The sequence below is a fragment of the Quercus lobata genome, chromosome 10, assembly GCF_001633185.2.
Source record: "Quercus lobata isolate SW786 chromosome 10, ValleyOak3.0 Primary Assembly, whole genome shotgun sequence".
Taxonomy (NCBI): Eukaryota; Viridiplantae; Streptophyta; class Magnoliopsida; order Fagales; family Fagaceae; genus Quercus; species Quercus lobata.
This window is the reverse complement of record NC_044913.1, coordinates 29,553,770-29,578,345: the sequence shown is the minus strand read 5'-3', so window position 1 is coordinate 29,578,345 and position 24,576 is coordinate 29,553,770. Positions and strand designations below refer to the sequence as shown.

The 24,576-nt window shown below is 38.1% G+C and overlaps 2 protein-coding genes across 2 annotated transcripts; both read left to right on the top strand.

Annotated features, from left to right (window-relative positions):
• The first annotated feature begins 9,762 nt into the window (after positions 1 to 9,762).
• LOC115964608 lies at positions 9,763 to 11,076 on the top strand. The gene is made up of 2 exons (XM_031083886.1): positions 9,763 to 9,926; positions 10,839 to 11,076. Exons 1-2 carry the CDS (start codon positions 9,763 to 9,765, stop codon positions 11,074 to 11,076), a joined length of 402 nt encoding a protein of 133 aa, XP_030939746.1.
• Positions 11,077 to 20,796: 9,720 nt separating this feature from the next.
• LOC115964607 lies at positions 20,797 to 24,471 on the top strand. The gene is made up of 9 exons (XM_031083885.1): positions 20,797 to 21,142; positions 21,189 to 21,344; positions 21,427 to 21,746; positions 21,829 to 21,965; positions 22,056 to 22,226; positions 22,327 to 22,726; positions 22,828 to 23,190; positions 23,434 to 23,631; positions 24,094 to 24,471. The coding sequence occupies exons 1-9, from the start codon at positions 20,797 to 20,799 to the stop codon at positions 24,469 to 24,471; spliced, it is 2,469 nt and encodes an 822-aa protein (XP_030939745.1).
• Positions 24,472 to 24,576: the final 105 nt, after the last annotated feature.

Sequence of the window (24,576 nt, the reverse complement as noted above, 5' to 3'; positions counted from 1 at the left end):
TTCGAGTCTAAAAAGGATGGGACATGCTAGTTACAAACATCTTTCTATTGTATCTAAGTATGAACCAGTTTTAGGGATACTGAAGCTTAGTAGAATAAGCAATGTAGTGTGTGGACCATGTCAGCTTGGGAAACAGACAAAAGCTAAGCATCCGGGCCCTTTGACATCAGCTACATGTAGACCATTGGAGCTTCTACATCTGGATCTTATGTGTCCAACTAGAATCGAGTCTCTTGGTGGTAAGAGATACATCATGGTTGTGGTAGATGACTTCACTAGGTACACTTGGGTCATTCTCCTACGATCCAAGTTTGATGCTCCTGGGCATATTGAAGCTTTGTGCACAAGACTACAAAATGAAAGGAGCCTGAAAATTGATTGAATTTGAAGTAACCATGGTAAAGAATTCGAGAACTCATATATGGAGTCGTTTTGCATAAGATTAGGTATATCTCAAGAATTCTTTGCTTCTATTACTCCTCAGCAGAATGGTGTAGTAAAAAGGAAGAACAGGGTTATTCAGGAGATGGCCAGAGCCATGTTGCACAGTAAGAATGTGGCTAGAAACTTGTGGGGAGAAGCTGTTAACACTGGGTGTCATACGATTAGTAGAGTGTACTTCAGACTTGGTACCAAGAAGACTCCATATGAGTTATGGAAAGGAAGGAAACCGAATGTGAAGTATTTCAGAATCTTTGGAAGTACTTGTTTCATTCTTAAGGATAGAGAGGATGTGGGAAAGTTTGACTCTCGGAGTGATGAAGGTATATTTCTAGGATACTCCTCTACAAGCAAGGCTTATCGAGTATACAATAAGAGAACAATGAAGGTAATGGAGACCGTAAATGTTGTTATTGATGAGTCTTTAGATTCTGGATTTGCGAAAAATATTGAGGAATTCCCCAAAGAAATTCTCCCTTCCGAGCCTAAGAAAGTTCAAGAAATAGTTGAATAGGAACCTGCATCTCCAAGTACTCCTAGTACTCCCAGTGTTGTAGAAGATTCTGCAGATATACCCACTTCACTAGATTCTGAATCCCATGAAGAGAAAGGACCTTCTTCTAGGATTAAATTAAATCATCCTCCAAAAGTTATTGTGGGAAATATGAATGAACTCATATTAAGGAAACGTACAGTTGATAAATGTGTTGCTAACTTTGTGTCTTATTCTTATTACTTGTCACAGGTTGAACCCACTAAAGTCGAGAAAGCTCTTTAGGATGAAAGTTGGGTTGAAGTAATGCATGATGAACTGCTTTAGTTTCAGAGGAATGATGTTTGGACTTTTGTACCAAGACCAGAGGGTGAGCACATCATTGGTACAAAGTGGATATTCCGCAATAAGACTGATGAGGAGGGCAATGTGATCTGCAATAAGGCTCGGCTTGTAGCTCAAGGATACTTACAGATGGAAGGAGTAGACTATGATGAAACATTTGCCCCAGTTGCTCGTATGGAGTCCATCAGAATTCTCTTTGCTTTAGCTTGCCACTTAATGTTCAAACTTTACCAGATGGATGTAAAAACTGCTTTCTTGAATAGGCTGCTTAAAGAAGATGTCTATGTGGCTCAACCAAGAGGGTTCATTGATCCACACTTTTCGGATCATGTATTGTACCTCAAGAAGGCACTTTATGGATTAAAGTAAGCCCCTAGAGCCTGGTATGATTGACTCACTCAATACTTGATGTCATATGGGTTCACAAGAGGAAAGGCTGATTAGACTCTCTTCATCAAGAAGGAAGATGGCGAGTTGATAGTCGCTCAAGTCTATGTTGATGACATCATCTTTGGATTGACTAAGGATGAACTTGCTCATGGATTCTCAAAACTCATGCAGGCCAAGTTCGAGATGAGCATGATTGGAGAGCTGACTCACTTCTTTGGATTGCAGATTCGTCAACAAGATTCAAGTATATTCCTATCTCAATCTAAATATGCTAAGAATCTTGTGAAAAAGTTTGGATTAGAATCTGCTAGTTCTGTTAGAACCCCTATGAGCCCAAATGTTAAACTCACTGTTGACTTGTTAGGCAAAAGTGTAGACTTATCTCTATATAGAAGCATGATAGGTATTCTTCTTTACCTTACTGCTAGTAGACCTGACATTAGTTATAGTGTTGGAGTGTGTGCTAGATATCAGGCTAATCCCAAAGAGTCCCACGTGACTGCTTTAAAAAGGATCATAAAGTATGTCAAAACCACTACTGATTTTGATGTGTGGTACAGCAAGGACACATGTGATGTCTTAGCTGGGTACTTTGATGCTGATTGGGCTGGGAATGCTGATGATAGAAAGAGTACATCGGAGGGTTGTTTCTATGTGGGTAATAATCTGGTTTCTTGGATGAGCAAAAAGCAGAACTCCATCTCATTATCCATTGCAGAAGCTAAGTACATTGCTGCCGGTAGCTATTGCACCCAACTCTTATGGATGCAAAAACTCCTCCATGATTATGGTATTTGTCAAGAACATCTCACCATCTATTGTGACAATACCAGTGCCATTAATATCTCTAAGAATCCGATTCAACATTCTAGAACCAAACACATAGAGATCCGACATCACTTCATTAGGGAGCTTGTCGAAGATGGTACTTTCACTATTGAGTTTATTCACACTAATGATCAGAAGGCTGACCTGTTTACCAAAACTCTTGTTAGTAAACGTTTCGAATTCCTTCGTCAAAACATTGGTGTTATCTCCATGGGTTGATCTTTTCTTCTCCTCCCTTCTTCTCATGCATCTGCATCTAGTTTTATGCTTTGCTTTGTTTAACATGTTTTTGATTATTTGTTTTTCAGTTTTGTTTATTTTATTTTATTTTAATTAAAAAAAGGAAAAAAATTGAAAAATCAGAAAAATACAAAAACAGTGTGTGTTATGTGTACATTGGTTCTTGTGTACCTTGGATGGTCATTGAAATAAAATTTTCTAAACTTTGTATCTTTTGTACTTAGATGAGTATCTCTATGCACAACTAAGCAAGTGAGCTTTGTGGCTCTTTGTTTGTGATGAGTAAGATTAAGTTATCTCTTATACTTAATACTCGTATCACTCTTTTTGATGGGAAGGACTAAAAAATCCTAAAAGAAAGGCATAAATAACCATCTCACCACTGTTGCCCGCCAATCATGAATGACATTTGTGTGCTTTGGCATAGCAAAATTGGAATGTCAATAGCTTAACATAATTGGGTATTTCTTTTCTATCTCTTATATGTCCATGCATGATTTGCTTAAAAGAAAAAATATGCAAAGAAAATTCAATAGCAAAAAGATCAAAATGCTTTGAAATATGATTGCAAGCGTGTATTCTAGGAGATGTGGGAGTTATAAGATGTACCTCGAAGGTGATAGTCTCCATCAAACAATTATGATTGTATATGAGTTAAAGTGATTTTTTCGTATCTCAAATCATCATAACATGTTGACACATTTATGAACTTGCGATGTTTTTCACACACAACACGAAATATTCTTTGCTACTCTTGATACATGTGCAAGTACAATGTGATTTGGCCATCACAAGGTGTTACATGTGTTAATGTATGCTCACTAAACTGTCTTAACTTGTTTTTGATATATAAAATCAGTTAGACTTGTTTAGTGTGTGTGTGTGTTTTTGGGATCCATGTGCTTAAAATTATTGTTAAGAGATGTTTTTGAGAGCTTAATGTGTTGATTGGATCATTGGTTGAGTTACATGCTTGATTGCATTCATGTCTATGTTTTTCTCTTCTCAAAAAACTATTTTTAAAAGCTTGCTCGTCACCTCCTCGACACTTGGCTGTTTGTCGAGCTTCTTAAGTTTTTTTCTTATCGTAATCTTGACAGCTCCTCGACACCTGGTGGATCAATCGACAAAGTTTTTGACCTCTCGATAGCTCCTTGACAGCTAGGTTGATCGATCGAGCTTCTGTTCTTGATTCTGGTGGTTTCTTCCTCGACACCTGCAACTGTCGACAACCATTTTCTTGACACCTCCCTTGACAGATGGCTCGACACCTACATCTGTCGATATTTATTGGTGGTCTATATATTGTACCTCGTGCGATCTGCAGCTCATTTCTCTCGATCTCTCTCTCGATACCTCTGTCTTCTCATCTCCCAAACACACTCATCTCACTTCAAATCTTTTCTTCAAGGTTTCTTCAAGATTTTTCAAGAATTTCTTCACTTGGTAAGCTTCTAATCTCTTCTATTTCATGCATTTCATCCTTTGAAACTTAGGTTTTGGAGTTTTTGAAAATTTTTGGTATTTTTCAAAATTGATGAGTTTTTGTTGAAATTTTGGGATAGGTTTTAAAGATTTTATCCTAAAAACTTCATGCATTGCATTTCATGTGCATTATAACTATATTTTCATGCATTTAGTTATGTGTTATACATGTTAATATGTTGTGTGCTAGTAGGATTGGATTGGGCTGAGCCCATGATGAAATTTCTTTTGCATGTCACATGTTCATGCATTTCCCATGCATATGTACTCCATTTCAATATATTTGATATATGCGAACAGTTTAGAGCTTTTCTGATTGTCTCTCTCTCTCTCTTCTGTTTACATTAGTAGTGTCTATGGCACCGAAATGTAAGTCTACTCCGTCCTGGAACCCTCTTCATTCTGGGGCATCTACTTCTTCTGATCCTACTCCTCTTTCTGTTTGGTTCCGTGATGAGGATGCCCACAAGGCTTTTTTGGAGAACTTTTCCCGTCGAGGCATTCATTCTGAACGCCAAGTCATTCTGGCGGACTTCGCCAACACCGACCTTCCCGATGTCATTCACACTCGGGAATGGGAGTCATTGTGTGACATCTTGGTCACCTGTCTATTCGTGCTCATTCAAGAGTTCTACTCCAACATGCACGGTATTGATCGCTCTGTACCTTAGTTTTTCACTCGTGTTCGAGGTCGGAGTATTCCTGTCACACTGCAGCTTGTTGCGGATGTGCTTAGGGTTCCTAGGGTAGACTTTCCAGACTATCCTACTTGTGAGCGTCTTAAGACTATGTCTAAAGATGAGCTCAAGTCAGCTTTTTGTGAGTGCCCTTCTGAGTGGGGTGAGCGCCAGTTCACTTACTATTCGGGCTTTGCAAGAGGCCTATGGTTTTTGAACATGGTTATGACCTTTGTACTCTATCTTCTTTCTCACTATAACTCTATTATAGAGCCTCGTGCTCGATTTTTGTTATCCCTTCTAGAGCATCTTACTATAGACTTCCCTTCTCACTTCATTCTATCTATCATAGATGTTCATCAAGACTCGGCGTCCTGTGATAAGCTTATTTTTCCTTCTGCTATCATGAGGATTCTACACCATTCCTCCGTCCCCTTTCCTTTGTCCGACCCTTTCACATACATGTGTGCCATAGACTTTGCTACCGTAAAACGTAGTGAGGCTAGGTTGCGACAGGATTCAATAGATCCTCCCTCTCGTTCGACTCCATCACGATCGGCTCCATCCACATCTACTCCCTCCTCTTTTATGGGTGATGTGTCACTTGGAGACATTATGGCGCAGCTGCAGCATATGGATGCTCACCTTGATATACTCTCTACTGAGTTGTATCAGGTGAACGTTCGTGTCGGCCGTATTGCTAAACGGCAGGCGATCATGGGTGGCTTTGCTCCTGAGGCTTCTCTTTCACCACCTCTTGTGGCTTCTGAGTCAGAGTCTGATGAGGATGATGATGATAATGGTGATGACGATGATGCTTCGGATGATAATGATGGAAATGCTTGCTCTACCGATGAGATGTCTACTTGACACTGTACCCTTTGTCACTCGTGACAAAAAGGAGGAGGAGTAGTTTTGGGTATATGAGAGTAGTCATACTTAGAGGGAGATTTAGTATAGGACATTTTTGTTAGGGGAAGTGTTGAGTGCTGAGGGATGTAGTGAGGATATTATGTATCTTTTCTTTCTTTTATAGATACATTATTCTTGTACATTGGGTCTTGTGACCATTTATGACATACATTGTACTTATTCTTCTTTATATGTGGATGTATGTTTTTCTTTCACCTACCTCTACATGTGTTGTTTCTTTACTCTCTTTATACACATGCTTCTTATAACTTGTATGCAATCTATTATTTCCGTTTCACACAATGATGCCTTGATGAGTTTTATTTAAAGTGTTTCAGAAATAAAGGTTGTCAAAGTCTACTTGCCATAAACTCTCTTCTTGCAAAATTTTTCAAGAGTTTGAGTTAGGATATATTTTATTGTATTAAACAAGTGAATATGAGTTAAGTGATTTATGACTTCTCTCATATATTCATTTGTTTGTTGTGGTTTTGTCACGGATTGCCAAAGGGGGAGATTATTAAGATATATGTGTTTCATATGTTAAGAACATATGTCATGATTTTATGTAATTGGCTAATACTTTGACAAAATGCACTTGTATTTGGGTAGAATTAGGATGTGTTTAAATACTATAAGAAACTATGTTTCAAGATCAAGTATTAAAGCCATCAAGTCCATCCAAGAAAACAAGCTAAAAGTGCAAAATCATTAAAACTCGACAACTAGCTAGATAGCTAGCTTGACAACTAGCTCGACAGTTAGCATGTGTCGAGGTTTAAGAAGCTGTTTCTGCCTGTGTGCTGGACAGCTTGCTCGATAGATTCTCGACACCTTTTATCTGTTGAGGTTTACAAAAACAGCATTCTGACATGTTTTTCTTGGGATCCGTGAATATGTCTTTGGGCCTTCTTTTCTCCTAACCCTAGACATATAAAAGGATTATTTTAAGGGTCGTCAAAGTGTTCACAAGTTGCACAAGTATTGAGCAAACTTTGTTCAAGCAAATTGTGACCGGAGATGAAGTTCTTGCCCTAGTTCATCTCTTTCTCTTGAAGAAGATTGTTGTGTATGTGCACCGTAGGGTTTTATGACCAAGCATCTTCTTGATCTTCATTGTATGGATGAACTGAAGAACTTTCCAGCTAACATCCTTTCTAGTTGGTGATTAAAGTCGCGTACTGGGATCTGTGCAAATTGGTTAGTCACGTACTTGGGAGCCGTGCATCAAAAGGAGAAATTGTCACTACAGAACAAGTCCAATTGGGTATTGGGGTAAGGGTTCAACTGTAGGTTGGTAAGGTACTTGAGATTCCTTTACTTATAACTGCTTGTTGTGATAATAGTGGATTTCGGGAGTGGTGACCTTAAAATCACCTGGTGGAGTTTTCACCCTGTTGGTTTTCCCCATTCATAAACAAATCACCGTGTTAATTTATTTTCTGCTGCACTTAGTTTAATTGGTGATTTGTTTGTGCTACCACGTGCTTTGCATGTTAATTTGATTAATTAATAACTTGGCTAATTAATCAATTAATTTAATCACAAGGGGTCAATACATTCATTTGTGGCCTATCAAAATCAAAGACGAAGGAGCTCTGACGTTTCCTGGTAAGCTGAAGGGAGATCCCAATAAGAGGTCAAGGAATAAGTACTGCCGCTTCCACCGTGACCACGGACACGACATAGCCGACTACTACGATATGAAATAGCAGATAGAGGCTCTTATAAGACAGCGGAGGCTATAGAGGTTCGTTAGCAAGGAAAGAGCTGATCCACCCCAGAAGCAGGCCCTACGATGGGAGAACGAGCACCCTAGACCACCCATAGGAGATATAAGAATGATCGTAGGATGCACAACCACTACCAGGTCTTCCAAAAAAGCCCATAAGACCTACCTCAGAATGGTCCAGAACGTCCAACTTACAGGCTCTGTACCTAAGATGGTGCGGATCGATAACCCCGTCATCAGATTCTCAGAAGAAGATGCTTGAAGACTTCACCACCCGCATGACGACGCACTTGTAGCCAGCCTACAAGTAGGGGATTACAACATGCACTTGGTTCTGGTCGACAATGGCAGCTCGGCAGACATCTTGTACTACTCGGCATTCCAGTAGATGAGGATTGACTAAGAACAACTGGTCTCGATAAATGCTCCTCTCGTTGGTTTTGGAGGAACAAGAATGTTCCCCCTAACACCATCACATTGTCAGTAACGGTAGGTGACTACCCCCAGCAGATCACTAAGGACGTAATATTCCTTGTGGTCGATTGTTCGTCGGCTTACAATGCCATTCTCGGACGGCCCACTCTTAACTCATGGAAGGCTATAACTTCAACCTACCATTTAATGATCAAATTCCCAATAGATTATGGAGTAGGAGAGCTGTGGGGCAATCATGAGGTAGCGCGCGAGTGCTACATTGCCATGCTCGAGATTTATAATCACCAACAGACCATATGCGTAGAAGAACAAAGGGCAATAGTAGAGCCGGTTGAAGAACTAGAAGAAGTAACCTTTGATGAGTCAAGGCTTGAATGGATGACTAGAATGGGCACGCTGTCTAGCCAGACGGTACGACAGGCGCTCACAACGTTCCTACTAGGAAACCAAGATGTATTCGCCTGGAGTCATGAGGACATGCCATGGATTGACCCTACGATCATAGTTCACAGGTTGAATGTATCGCCCTCATCACCTCCCATCCGACAGAAAAAGCGAGTGTTCGCTCAGGAAAGAGACAGAGCTATAGTTGAGGAAGTTCAAAAGTTTCTGGATGCGGATTTCATTCGGGAAGTATACTACCTCGACTAGTTGGCAAATGTGGTTATGGTCAAGAAGACCAATGGAAAATGGAGGATGTGTGTTGATATCATGGATCTCAACAGAGCTTGCCCCAAGGACAGTTACCCACTCCCACAGATTGATACATTGGTAGATTCGACCGCGAGACACTAACTTCTCAGCTTTATGGATGCTTTTTCGGGCTACAACCAGATCAAAATGGAGGAAGCTGACCAAGAAAAAAATTCCTTTGTTACAAGCCAGGGACTTTTCTGCTACAAGGTAATGCCATTCAGACTTAAAAGTGCAGGGGCGATGTACCAGAGATTAATGAACAAGATGTTTGCACACCAGATCGGGAGGAATGTGCAAGTTTATGTAGACGACATGCTGGTGAAAAGCGTATGAGAAGACAATCACTTGAGCGATCTCCAAGAGACTTTTGACACACTCCGAATGTACAACATGAAGTTAAATCAGAGTAAGTGTGCGTTTGGGGTTACTGTAGTGAAGTTCTTGGGATTCATGTTGTCCCAAAAAGGTATAGAGATTAACCCAGAGAAAGTACAGGCTATAATGGCTAGCCCTACCAAAGACGGTTAAGGAAGTGCAAAGCTTGAATGGCAAAATAGCAGCACTAAATAGGTTCATCTCAAGGGCGATGGACAAAAGCCTTCCCTTCTTCCGCACATTGAAGAGGTCGTTTGAGTGGACGGACGAATGCCAGCAGGTGTTTGAAAACTTAAAAGTATATCTTTCATCTCCCCCATTGCAGCTCATCCAGGCCAGGAGAAGAGCTCTACCTATACTTAGCTGTTTCGCAAACCGTTGTTAGCACAACTTTGGTAAGAGAGGAAGATGGATCTCAGAGACCCGTCTACTTTACAAGCCAAACGTTTCGAGCAGCAGAAGAGAGGTACCCCCAGATGGAGAAGTTGGCCTTCGCATTGGTAACTGTAGCACGAAAACTTAAGCCGTACTTCCAAGCACATACCATCATTGTCTTGATGAATAAGCCCCTGAGAAAAGCCATGAGTAGCCTCGAGGCTGCAGGATGGATGGCTTTATGGGCAGTGGAGCTGAGTGAATTCGATATCCAGTATCGTCTGTGAACAGTTATAAAAGGGCAAGTTGTGGTTGACTTCATCGCTGAATTCACTCTCATGGACGGCAAGGGGGCAGAGGAGATTCCACAGTGGAATATTTACATGGAGGGATCTTCCAATAGGCAACCAGGAGGGGTCGGCGTAGTACTCATCTCCCTGGAGGAAGATAGGATTGAGTGCATGATTCGACTCGAATTTCATACGACCAACAATGAGGCAGAGTACAAGCCTTGATCGCAGGACTAGACCTCGCAAGAGCTGCAAGGGTTGAAAATATGATTATACACTACGACTCTCAAGTCATAACTAGTCAGGTCAATGGTAGCTACGAATGCAGGAGTGAAAGAATGAAGAAATACCTCGATGAGGTGAAGGGTCAAATTGGCAGTCTCCAAATCAAGTTCGTCCGAATCCCAAGGGAGGAGAACGAATGCATCGATCGACTTACTAAGGCTGCCTCAACAAAACTAAGGTTGCCTCAACAGAACACATGCTTGTCCTCGATCGGGTATTATCCTTCGTCCAAACTTCATCGCTCATAGATAACGGAACGAATGTGTAGGAGGTAGAATCTGAAAGCAATTGGACCACACCACTAATCTCCTACCTAAAGAATGGAATGCTACTGGATGGGAAGGATGCCGCAAGGAAGTTGAAGGTCCAAGCCTCATGATTTGTTCTTATGAAGGATGTTTTGTACAAGAGAGGTTTTTCCGCCCTTATCTGAGATGCTTAGACCCCGAAGAAGCGGAGTACGTCATGAGAGAAGTTCACAAAGGGATTTGCGGAAACCACTCAAGGGTAAGATCCCTAGTACATAAGCTGATCAGAGCAGGATGCTACTGGCCCACCATGCAGAAGGACGCACAAGTTTATGTTAAAACCTGCAACAAATGTTAGAGGTTCAGTAACGCCATCAGACAACCATCCGAGGAACTCACCCCTATGATAGCCCCATGGTCGTTCGCTCAATAGGGATTAGATATCATGGGCCCCTTTCTGACAGCAGTCAGGTAGCTAAAGTTCCTAGTAGTTGGCATTGACTACTTCACTAAGTGGGTGGAAGTAGAAGCCCTAGCCACTATCACGGAGAAGGGCATTCAGAGTTTTGTGTGGAGGAACATCATCTGCAGGTACGGGATACCCAGAGTGCTCGTCCCTGACAACGGAAAGCAGTTCGACAATAGTGCATTTAGGGATTTCTGTTCGGAGTTAGGAATCAAGAACCATTATTCATCACCTGCCCACCCACAGGCCAATGGACAGGTTGAGGTTACGAACCAATCCTTACTCAAGATCATTAAGAATCGGCTCGAGGGGGCAAAGGGCATTTGGCCGGAGGAACTTCTGAGCATTTTGTGGGCATTCTAGACAACAGCAAGAACACCTACTGGGGAGATACCGTTTCGACTAGCGTAAGGGAGTGAAGCAATCATCCCAGCCGAAGTTGGACTCATAAGCCATAAGGTGGACCACCATGATGAACGAAGGAATGACGAAGTTATGTGCCTCCAACTGGACTTACTAGACGAGGTCAAGACTACAACTAAACAAAGACTGGCATGTTATCAAGACCTCATGGCCAAGCACTACAATTCCAGAGTTAGGCACAGGGACTTCCAAGTCGGAGATCTCGTCTTGAGAAAGGTAATGGGCGCCGCCTGAGATCCTACTCAAGGAAAGCTCGGCCCCAAATGGGAAGGACCTTACAGAATCATGTCATGGCAAAGGAAAGACACCTACCACCTTGAGACACTTGACGGGCAAAAGCTACACCACCCATGGAATACCGAGCACCTGAGGAAGTACTACTAGTAGAAAGCAACGTTCGACAAATTCCCAGCTTATTTTTAGTGAATTTTTACTATGTTTTAGTTAATTATTGCTACATTTTTTGGTTTTCTAGTTTAACATCTAGACGGTTTATTTTCGTATTCTTTTTAAGCTTCTTTTATTTCTAAGAGCTACTTTTGGTTCAATAATATGAGGAATATTTAGATATGACTGATGTGTTTTTCCTACGAAATCTTACTAAATCCATAAAGTGGACGATTCATCCCAGGAGGGTGAATATTTTGTTAAGTCCAAAAGATTGGACGAATATCAATTGAGTACATCAAGTGGACGGATCATTTTATAAGTCCATAAAGTGGACGGATCATCCCAGGAGGGTGAAAATTTTACAAAATCCATAAAGTGGACGGATCATCCCAAGAGGGTGAAATTTTGTTAAAGTCCAAAAAGGTGGACGAACATAATTTAAGATCATAAAGTGGACGGATCATCCCAAGAGGATGAAATTTTGTTAAGTCCAAAAAAGTGGATGAACATAATTTAAGTCCATAAAGTGGACGGATCATCCCAAGAGGATGAAATTTTTTTAAGTCCAAAAAGTGGACGAACATAATTTAAGTCCATAAGGAGGACGGCTCATCCCATCATTGGAACGGATCTATCATTAACAAATGATTTTTTGCAAAATAATAGTGGACGGACCTAACTAATAGTCCATGACGAATAAGTTATTACTAGTCCACAATGTGGACATATAAATTTAAGATAGACGGATTTTCGCACTCAACGTCCATGAATGAACAGCCTCAGGATCATATGGTGGACGAGTCCATCAAAATAGAGCCATCATCCACAAAAGGATCACTAAGGCTTAAACATGACCCAGACGGGTCAAACAGGACGGGCCCATTGCATTCATAAAAGCTATGGAACAAGCAGTTAAGCAAAATAATAGATGAATAAAAATATAAAACCCTTAAAGGGAAATGTATACATATGACGGATAAAATAATTAAGTTCTCCCAAAAACTTTACAATTTTTTCATTAAAAAAAAACATAAAAATCTACTATTGACCGGGGGGGGGGGGTATCTTCAACATTCTCTACAACATTCCGAGCATCATCGTCAATGGGACCTTGAATGGTATGGGCCTAGGTTGATGCCCCGTCCCCGAGAATTGCATTATCAGCAAAGAGGTCCTCAGTATTCTCGGAGTTGACAGGCATAATAGAGGTCTGGCCTTGGTCATCAATTTTAATATTGGACACGTCCAAGTCAGGATAGGCCTTTTGGACTTGACGAAGGGCATCGTCGAAACCCTCCACAAAGGAGCCTCCTAGCTTAGACAGCAAAGCGTTAGAGTCGCGATATTCATGGATCGCCTCTTCCTTAGCTTGACGGAGCTGGTCCTTGAGGTCCTGTATCTCCTTATCCTTGTCCTTTAGGACCTTCTTTATTTTCTCCACCCCCTGCTCAAGCTCCTTCCTGACCTTCTTGGAGTGATCAAATTTCTTTTCCATATTGACCTTCCAGGCTTTAAGCTAATTCAGCTTGCCCTCCGTCGAGTCAACCTTTGCCCATACATGTTCCAGGGCCGTCTCTTGGTTTAGGCACCGTCCTATTAGCCCCTTCATCATGACCATGGCCTGAAAAATGAAAATGAATTAGTTTCAAACTAAAAGGCACGGACGGATGGAAAGTAAACGGACAAAATTACCTGGGCAATGCCAAAAAGCCCCATCTCCCCCATCGCCTCCGTTGAGTGGTTGCCTTAGTCCTTATAATCCTTAGTTGTTTTGATGGACGTAAGCCTTTCCAGGACATATTTGGAGTCCTTACGAAGGAGGACGGGTGGCTTCTCTTGAGAGGATGATGGACCCATCATGAAGCCTTTCCCTGCTCCATGCTTAGCTGGGGTAATTGTCTTTGCACCTTTCGCTTGTAATCCCACGACGGGCTCCAATGTGACTTTGGGCCTTTTTGGTGCACGATCCTGCTTAGAAGGCACTTTTCTTTTAGAGGACGGGCCTGTTGGATTCGTCCCCTTAGGGATTTGACCTCCCGCTTCTTTCTTCTTGGCTGCCTGAGCCTTGATTATGGCCCTCCTTTTGGCATCATTCATTTTTGCAAAAGTGGACGGGTGAACTTAGCTCCCACATAGAAGAATACAAAATTCACAAGTAAGAGTGACGGACTTACGTTGGCACACTTGTGCGTCGTAACGACGGGCTTTAGGGGTAGGCTTCGATCCATCACAATACCAATAAAGGGTATCAAGGTTGACCAATTTAGCCCAAGTTCTCTCTTCTGGTTTTGTTTTGGCAAAGATTTTTTCCAGGAAGCTCCACTCCTTAAGTGTAACTTTTGGACACTCACGAACTTCAAAAAGAGGACCGTAAAAAAAAAAAAAAAGACTTTGTGCACTAGGATGGGTGCATACCAGACGGAGGTAGTATGCCTCAGGTTATGTCAATGGGCATGTGCTCTGTGTCCCTTGGATGGTACATCCACTCATCCCCCTCTAGGAAGAAGTATCGGTTCTTCAAGTTCCTATTGGAATCCAGGGTCTCGTATACAAGCCTCAACAAAGGGCTCCTAGGTACAAAACTATACATCCCCCTTGATTTGTCTATTTCATCTGGACGGTAGTAATGGAGGAACTCTCGCACCATCAGCCTCCTTGCACCATCAGTTATAGCCCTGTACAGGACCTCCACTGCTAGGAAGACCTTCCAGGCATTTAGGGATACCTAGTTGATGGATAGGCCTAGGTGTTTGAGTAGCTCACGATGAAGGGAACTCAAGGGAAACTTGAGCCCAGCCTTTAACATCTGCTCATATACTCCGACACCCTCCACTCCTTTGTAATAATTCTTCTCCGACTTGTATGGTAGACGGATGGAGATGTTATCTAGTATCTAGTATTTGGTCCTAAGTGTTTTGAAATGATTATCCTTGATTGTGGAGTTAAAAACGTTCATCGTACACTGGGGTAGCATGATGAACTCCCTTAGTCCATCAGGACCGACGACGGACTGAATTGGAGGCTCAGCGTCGTCACTAGAACTTTCCTCTAGGCCACCCATCTCCATATCCTCATTTCTTGAGGTGAGAAGAGGTAGACAAACTCCTCTCTTCCCTAGGACTATCATGGTCTTTATGACCTGACGGGTACACTTCCTCGTAGCCCACCCCGTCATGGACAAATGACTGGTTACTTGACGCACTAGATATGACCTACATGTGACGGTAAAACCTAAGACTATGATGGGTCTATAGTAGACAACGGTAATAAAAAATCTTTGATATAATGAAGTGCAAGAAAAGAATTTTTTTTTTTTTCAAAGTGCGGGGAGGAGAATACTCACCAAAATTGGAAGATGAACTGAGAGGGAGCGATAACGACAGGTGCAATGACTGGACGGCTTCGTTTTTCTGGCAGGGATGACAGAAGCGCTCTAATCCTAAATTTCAGCAGAAAGTGAAAAAAATGAAAGGATGAAGAGTTTGGTATATATAGAGGGATAGCATGGAAGACGAAGCGACGCTTCGATCCAAGAGAATGGCCATTTAGAAAACGACACGTGTCCTATGTCATAAATGATATTAGGTCAGCCTGTCAAGTACAGGTGCATTTCTCAGGATCCAACTTGAACCGTCACCCCACATAATCAACAACCTAATTGCAAGCAAACCATAAGATCTAAATGCAACACATAATCAAAATTACTAAAAAATTAGACCAAAATGCACTATTGGTCCCTCAAGCTTAAAATAATTACTAAGTTAAATTAAGTAGTAAGTTTTTCTAAGCAAATCATATATTGATTTTAAGATGATGCAATAAGTATATGCTTATATATGTGTTTTTTTGTGTGAAGAGGGAAAAAACTAGACATGACGGACCTATTTAGATGGACCTGATGGTGTTAGATGAGGAAGCTCGTAGTGGATGGATCTCATATGGACGGACACAACATTGACAGATCAAGCGCCCACGTGGCGTCCAACTTGTCATTATGTGGTTTCCAAGAAACCCTAAATGGAAAATACTTGCGACACACGATTAGCCATAGTTCATAAAATCCCAATGTGAATAGAATTCTAACACGAGGAGGATTCCAGAATATGCGCGCCTTAATGAAGATCTTCTCCATAAGGAAAAGACTTGTTACGCATGCAAAGGAGTCTGGCTCTACGTGACTATAAAAACCCAAAGATCCTTAAGAAAATGGTACACATAATTTATCCCAACTTTGGCACTCTAAAGTTGTGAGAATTATTCTAACTTGACCTTCGGAGGGTATTTGGCCAGCACCACACCGGTGCTCTCTGTGAGGTTATCTCTTTTTGTTGTGCAGGTGACTGTTTTGAGTGTGTGAGGATCGTGTGGCTCACTAGTGGTTTTTTTGGCATCATCATTGTGTATGCGTGCAAGCGTGCACATGTGAAATAGGGAGAGAGGTTTTAAGGTGTACTAGGTTACCTACTATAAGGAATGCTGGTGTTTGATTTTTTTTCTCTCTCTTTGATAGCATTCATTGTACTGTACTTTTTTCTAGATGAATGAGAAATTAATTTCAAAAGAATTGAATAGTCATGTACAACAAATCACCTAAACCAACTATCCGAAAATAATAAGCTCCAATACAATCTACATTAGATCAACACTAAAACAAACCAGAGTTCAAATTTAATGAAGATTCTTGCCTCTTCTCTACGCATCAAAAAATTCCTCCAACTCCATGTGCTATTTTGTGCAATTTTTACAACCCAAAAGCACTTATTTTTCAAATAAGGATTTGTGTCAATCAAAATAAACCATTGGTATGTGTTGAATTTTGTGAATATTAAAGTGACAAATCCTTTTAAATTTTTTTTATATGCATGGAAGTTTCTTATTTCTATATTATGTGGTAAACTGCATTAGCATAATGATATCATTTTAAATTTGGATATTGATTGGTTAGAGTTGAGAATATGCATTTTTTAGGTGCTATCTAGGTTCGAGAACCAAACCTATTCTTAATTTAGGTGATTCTGGCATTGCATTTGATGGATAGAGCACAAGAAATCCCAAAAATAATGGAGTGATTAGGTTGGAAAAATTGTCCTTGGCAATCATTGCATCAACCTTTGGTTTGACAATAGACTTAATAGTTGTTAGATCCAAAAAATTTAAAGCGGGGCAAGATTCTGGGAAAATGTGCTTTATCATTAACGTTGTTAGCATTTGCCTTCATCATCACCTCAATTCTACTGGGAATAGTAAATTCAACATCAAAAGTTACAATTTTTGGATACTTTTTCTATAAAGATAATTTCTGCTATCATTAGATGAAACTACGCATTTCTTGGATTTCACTAGATTCATAAGATAAAATCTATGAACTAAGTTTATAAACTATAGGTTCATTTTTTTTTTTTTTTTCCTATTGGGTTTAAAAAAAATATGAACTACTATATATCATTTAGATAAAAACTTTTATCATAGATACATTAATTTTTTTTTTTTTGCCACAAATTTAAATCACGCAAACTTAATAATTTTATATTATGTGTTAGCATCATCTCTGCTTCTTCTTCTTCTCAAAAATATTATGTATCTTCTTTAAAGGATGCCAACAATATTGATCTTAAAGGGAAAAGTTACATAAAATATTGAGAAAAAAATGTTTTTATATTACAATCTACTAAAAATGCTTTTTAAATATTTAAACCTTTCTATTTTTCATATCATTGACGTGTTCTACAACTACCATATGTGTTAACTTAAGTCTTAATATTCTTAAGTTGTTTCGGCAAAAAGAAAAAAAAAAGTTGTCACAAAAGAGGAGTTCATATAAAGTTTTTTGCAAAATGAAATATTTGTTTTGTAAGGCCACCAAACTTGATAATTTGCAAATGATGGAACTACTCGCAACAATATTTGCATAGTTATATAGTTCTAGTTAAAGCAATCAAGTATACTTTTAGTCTTCAAAAAATACATATCTATCAGTGGTTAAACGTTCATCTTGAGTAGTTTTAACTTTCATATAATTTTACCTTTAAATATTCCTCTATTTTAATTTATATATGATGGTGTTATAAAATGAGCCTAACTCCAAGATCGTCCATATGGCTCGTCCTAGGGAAGAATGGAAAGATGGGCTGTATAGAGCATGCTCGTCCGTGGTAAGCTTGTCCATCCAAAAAGAAGATTGGATGAGCTCTTTACATTCTGAGCGTGTACCTTAAATGCAAGCTTTAGACAACCCCCACATTCCTATTGAGCACAAGAATCGAGGTTCATTATTGCAAACCGTTTCCAATAATGGTTATGGAAAACAAGGCCAAATAATGTAACTTCCATAGCAGTTATGAAAGTTACCTCCGAGTCTTTCGAGCTCCTCAATGATAGGAGATGTTACTAGACAAGTAACTATCTCAAGTGTGTGCTATATAAGCACTCATCTACAAGAGGGTAAGTCATCTGGACACTTCAAAAGAAATTGGAATACCAGAAATTGAGAGATACTGACTTTACCATCGGAGGATTCTTGGCCGGTCTTCCCCGGTCGCCTCTGATTGTGTGTTCATTCTTTCAGGACTTTTAAGTGACCCTAAGATCATTGACGTCCGAAACTTTCAGCCTACTGATTTCCTTGTGTTCATCAATATATTTTTTTTAGAAAAAAAAAAAAACCTTTAGTTTAGATATTTATAAGTAAACAATGAAATGTATTTTTATCTATCTAATAACTAATAGTCGAAACGTTTGACTTTTTGTTGATCGCTTCTCATTTCGCCACGTGACTACATAAATTAATGCCACATCTACCATTAAAAACATAGAACAATGTATCTTTTCGGTGGTCTGCTTATTTAGTTTCAGTGGGTAACTACTTATTATTGTTTATATATGCTGTTTACTTTTTGTTTTCTTCTTTCCGTTTGTCCCTTTTTTTTTCCCCGTTGTGAAAACAATTGTGTCTTTTCGGTGGTGCTTATTTAGTTTTAGTGGGTAACTACTTATTATTGTTTATATACACTGTTTACTTTTTGTTTTATTCTTTTTGTTTTTCCGTTTTCTGTTTTTTTTCCCCACTGCAAGAACAAACCTAGTGAAGGTTGTGGACAAAAAACAGAATGCCCTTGATGCTATTGCTATTGGCAATTCTTTTCTTCACAAACATTAGTTGGTCTTGCTTATTCTTGCATTACTTGGTCTAACTCTTTCAAACCCACACCGTTTCATTGGGTAACTACTTACAGTGAAGGTTGTGGACAAAAAACAGAGTGCCCTTGACGCTACTGCTATTAGTAATTCTTTTCTTCACAAACGTTAGTTGGTCTTCCTTACTCTTGCATTAGTTGGTCTATTTCTTTCAAACCCACACTGTTTCAGTGGGTAACTACTTATTATTGTTTATATACATTGTTGACTTTTTGTTTTCTTCTTTTTGTTTTTTGTTTTCATTTTTCTTTTTTCCCTCTATGAGAAGAAACACAACAAAGGTTGTGGAGAAAAAACAGAGTAACCCAGCAAAATCACTATGGTAACCTTCCACTAATTTGATAGAAATATTGTTTTTCCATTGTATGTTTTGATTTATACAACTTTAGTCAATTTTCCAAATTACACCATGTTTGCTTTGGTGATATAAAAACAAATGTCAGACATGTTGATGAGAAATATAAAAGCCATGGAAGAGTAGGGTTTTTGGCTTTAAATTATTCATGACAGAATTTAATTAGTTTTGTAGTTCCATATATTAAATACTCTTCAATTTGTTTGTTCTACTTGTTTGTTGTGTTATTTGTTGCATTGCAGGAACTGTTCAATTTGTCAATAGGTTGTGTATTTCTGTTTTTTAAATTTTATTTATTTATTTTTTTATAATAACGAATGTTAATAACTAAGACATTGAAATTTTGTGCACACCATGTGTTTGACAAAATGCCTTACTTACTCTTGCATTAGTTTGTAGCCACTATATAGTTTGTGCATCTTGGTTTAAGTTGCTACTGGTCATTGACTACTTTTTGTGCATCTTGCATAGATAGCCGATGTACTTAATTAGTAGATTTGATGTTCGGTTTCATTTTCGGAATTGGATTAATTTTCTGAACTTGATGTGCTCCATGATACCTTGAATTGCATTCTTTCTTATACAGGTTCCTGGATAAGCTTTTGATTTGGACTAAGAACAATGTCGTTAATATGGACAAGTTATTGGTTTAAAATATAATGGGTTTCAATGACAATTTAACCAAAAATTTAATCATCAAAAGGATAGAATTGTTTTCATTCTAGATGTTGTAATGACATTCAGTGAGACTTATAGTCAAAACTATGTTCCTAGCAAGAAAGATATATGAAATCTCTTTTTGTCCACTCGCATACACATGCCATAATAGTGCACAAAACCATGCTATATGGTCTGTAAGAAGTAGAAGTCCTTTAGATGGTTGCAAATAGGCATTTCTTCACTCATACAGATTTATCAATTTTGCAGTCTAAATTTGCTGATCAAATTTGCGCTGACTTCATTTCTGATCATTGGTACTTTTTTGACAAATTTCATTCAATCTCTGAATTTTTCTTTGCAATATGTCTAAAGAGCTTAAGTTTTTTACCCTTTGAAATTGAAAAAAAATACATCTTAAGATTTTCATTCTTATATAAACCTAAGTCAATTTGCATACTTTCTGAAGCTAAATTAGCCACTTCATCTTTAATTAAATTTCTTAAATCCATGTGTATTTTGCAGGTCCTCTCATTTTTTGATAAAGAGCTGCATACTTTTTGAGGGAAAGAGCTGCATACTTAACTGTGTCAACTCCAAGTTTGTTAACAATTGCTCTAATTTTTTTTTTTTTTTTTTTTTTTTTTTTTTTTTTTTTTTTTTAAGTTTATGTTGCATTTCTTTTCTACATATTCAGAATAATTATTAATGTCATCTTCAACAAAAATTTACAGCATAAAAAATTATTACTGAAAGTAATTAAATTCCACATAACTATATTTTTAAATTTCTAGAAAATGCTAATTAACAATAAATACATGCTTGAAAGAATATTCCATTTTTTAATGTCTATTTGCTATCTTTGATTTATACAATAATAGTTATGATTTGATCTTCTATAAATGCTATTTTTTTTATTATATTCCCGAAGTATGGAGTCCCCTTTATTTTCAAGAGTGAGAAGAAAATTGATTCTATCGCAGAAAAGAAACAGAAATGTACCTACCAAATTTACAAATTCTTCATTAAAGGGAAGTCTTTTAGATGTTTCAGTAACTAGAAGAATGCTATTAAATAAAAAGAGAAATGTTTCTGATGGTGTATTCAGTCCCTTATCTTGTGGTGATGCTTTACAAGGAGAAGTTTCAATTGAAAGAGACTCAATTTCTTGGAGCGTATTGTCGCACACCAATATTCATGAAACACAATCATTGCATTCTGGAAGCAATGATGAAACATTTGTAAGAAGAACTCGACAGAGACAATATAATCCCGAAGCTGAAAACAGAAACTCATTAGTGAATATATTAGGAAGAACTATTGTGAATGAAGATGGGAGTGTTACCACCAATATAACTGAGCAACAATTGCCTTTGCTAGAAGGTAGCCTTCAATCTACTGCAGCTGAAGGTATATTAAGAGTTCTATTATATTAAATAGTATTTTTGCTTTGAAGAATTCATTTTTGATTTTGTTTACATCTTAAACTTGGAACGGACAAATGAGAGTGAAAGCTCAACAATGAATATTACAGTTGCTGAATATGATTTTTGTGATGACTCTGATAGAGAATCAAATAATCTTTCAACCTCTGACCCTAGACGAAAACATCGTAGGTATTATAATTTTAAGTCCTCAATACAAACCTTAAATATTAGGTTCCCAAAAAATGATCCTTCAATTTTTTTTTGTAGGAAAATTTATGGAGGTAATGAATTTTGGACCTCCAACAGAAGTATGTGAACACTGTGGAGCTCAACTTTGGTATGAGGAGAGAACAATTAAATCTAGAAAGCCTAAGAAGCCTAAATTCAGTTTATGTTGTTCAGAAGGCAAAGTTGAACTTCTGTTTTTGAAGGATCCTCCACCTTTTCTTAAAAGATTGCTTAGCATGAGCAATGATCAGAGATCAAACAAATTTCGAGTGGGGATAAGAATCTATAATTCTCTCTTCGCTTTCACTTCTTTGGGAGGTAATATAGATCGTTCAGTGAATAATGGTACTACTCCATATGTTTTTTTGTCTAAATGGCCAAAATCATCACAAAATTGGATCTCTTATTCCTATTGATGGCCAAAAGACACAATTTGCACAGCTTTATATTTATGATACTAAGAATGAGATAGCAAACAGAATTGATGCTGTTACATCTGGTGATCATAGAAAAGATGTGAATATAGATATTGTCATTGGATTATTGAATATGTTAGACAATTGCAATCAATTGGTCAAGTACTTTCGAATGGCTAGGGACAGATTCAATGAGTCTGATATGCATGATGTTAGGATATGGCTTATTTGAAGTTGCAATTCTGATTCTAGACAATATAACTTGCCTGATACTTCTGAAGTTGCTACTATTATTGTTGGAGATTTAAATACCGAAAATTGTGAAAGGGATATTATTGTTGAAAACCAAAGTTTGGGATTGCAACATATATTTGGAAGTCATCTAAGCTATATGACTTTACAACAATATCCATTGCTTTTACGGTGAGGATGGGTATAGATCTGATATACCTTATAAGAATTTTGATGGAACAAGATCTAAAAAAAGAGAATCAATAACAATGAGGGAATATTATGCTTTTAGACTTCAGCAACGATCTCATGAGGGTAACACATTGTTGCTTGGTGGAAGGCTTTTTCAACAATTCATAGTTGATGCCTATACTTCCATTGAAGAGGAAAGATTACAATGGGTAAGGCAAAACCAATTGAAATTAAGATCTGAACTATATGGTGGGCTTAAAGATGCTGTGCTTCGTGGTGATACAAATCCAAAAACAGTAGGAAAGCGGATCATCTTACCTTCCTCTTTTACTAGAAGCCCAAGATACATGGCTCAGAACTATCAAGATGCAATGACTATATGTAGAAAGGTGGGATATCCAGATTTGTTTATGACATTTACTTGCAATCCAAAATGGTCTAAAATCACTAAGTGCTTGGAATTTATAGAAGGCCAGAATGTTGAGGACCAACCAGATATTGTAACAATTTTAAAATAAAGTTGGATGAATTATTACATGATTTGAGGCATGAATCCCATTTTGGAAGAGTCATTGCAGTAGTATACACAATCGAATTTCAGAAAAGAGGACTTCCATATGCACATATTCTCCTTTTCTTGGATCCAAAAGATAAGTGCCCAAGTCTAGTAGACATTGACAGTATTATTACAGTAGAAATACCAGATTCATATGAAGATCCAATTGCTTATGAAGATGTAAAACAGTTTATGATGCATGGGCCATGTGGATATGCAAACCCAAGATCACCTTGTATTGTTAATGAAAAATGTACAAAACATTTTCCAAAAAATTTTTATGAAGAGACAACTATCGATGAAGAAGGTTTCCCCATTTATAGAAGAAGAAATGATGGGAAGAAAATAGTAAAAAATGGAATTACTTTGGATAATCAGTATGTTGTGCCATATAATGTAGACTTACTGGTAAAGTACCAATCACATTTGAATGTGGAATGGTGCAATAGATCTCGATCGATCAAATATTTGTTTAAATACATAAATAAGGGACCAGATAGAGTCACAATTGTTTTACAAGAGAATCTGCTAGGTACTGGTAATGACGAACAATAGCCAAGCATTGTTGTTGATGAGACCAAAGCATATTTGGACTGTAGGTATATTTCAGCTTCTGTAGCATGTTGGAGAATATTTGAATTTCTGATTCAGTTCAGAAATCCACCAGTTGAAAGATTAAACTTTCATTTGGAAAATGAAAATCCCATCATATATCCAGAAAATGCAAATTTGGAATACATTTTACAAAGGCCAGGAATCAAAGACACAAAATTTACTGAATGGATGAAAACTAATGAAGCTTTTGAAGATGCTCATGAGTTAACTTATGCTGAATTTCCTACAAAATGGGTATGGCATCAAAATGTTAGGCAATGGAAATGAAGAAAAGGTAGAAAATGTATTGGAAGAGTATATAATGCTCACCCTTCCAGTGGAGATCGATTTTCCTTGAGAACGTTGCTTAACATTGTCAAAGACCCAAAAAAATTTAAAGAGATAATGACTGTAAAATACATTACTTATCCTACTTATAAAGATGCATGTTATGCACTTGGGCTTCTAGATGATGATAAAGAATGGCATGAATGAATAATTGAAGTTGCACATTGGGCCAGTGGCAAGCAATTACGCCAACTATATGTTACCATACTCATGTTTTGTGAAGTATCTGATCCTTTAAATTTTTGGGGTTCTAATTGGAAAATTCTTACTGAAGATATACTTAATAGACAAAGACATATCTCCCATTTTCATGGTCTAATATTATTTGATAGTCAATTGAAAAATTATGGCTTATATGAAATTGACCAGATCCTCCAACAATATGGGAAATCTTTGAAAGACTATCCTCAAATGCCTCAACCAAATGTAAATATTCTTATTCATAAAGGAAATAGACTTATTGAAGAAGAAATGTCATATGATATCGGAAGTTTGCAAAGAGAACATGAGATCTTGATATCTGGCCTCAACAATGAACAAAGAACTATCTATAATTCTATAATGGAAGCTGTTTTTTCTGAAAGTGGGGGCATGTTTTTCGTCTATGGTCATGGTGGAACGGGAAAAACATATCTTTATAGAACAATTTTGGTTGCTGTAAGATCAAAAGGAAAAATTGCTCTTGCAGTTGCTTCTTCAGGTATTGTTGCTCTATTACTTCCTGGTGGCTGGATAGCACATTCATGATTCCACATCCCGATTAATGTCAATGATGAGTCAACTTGTGAAATAAAGCAAAAAACACAAACAACAGAACTTCTTTTGAAAACAAGTATAATACTTTGGGATGAG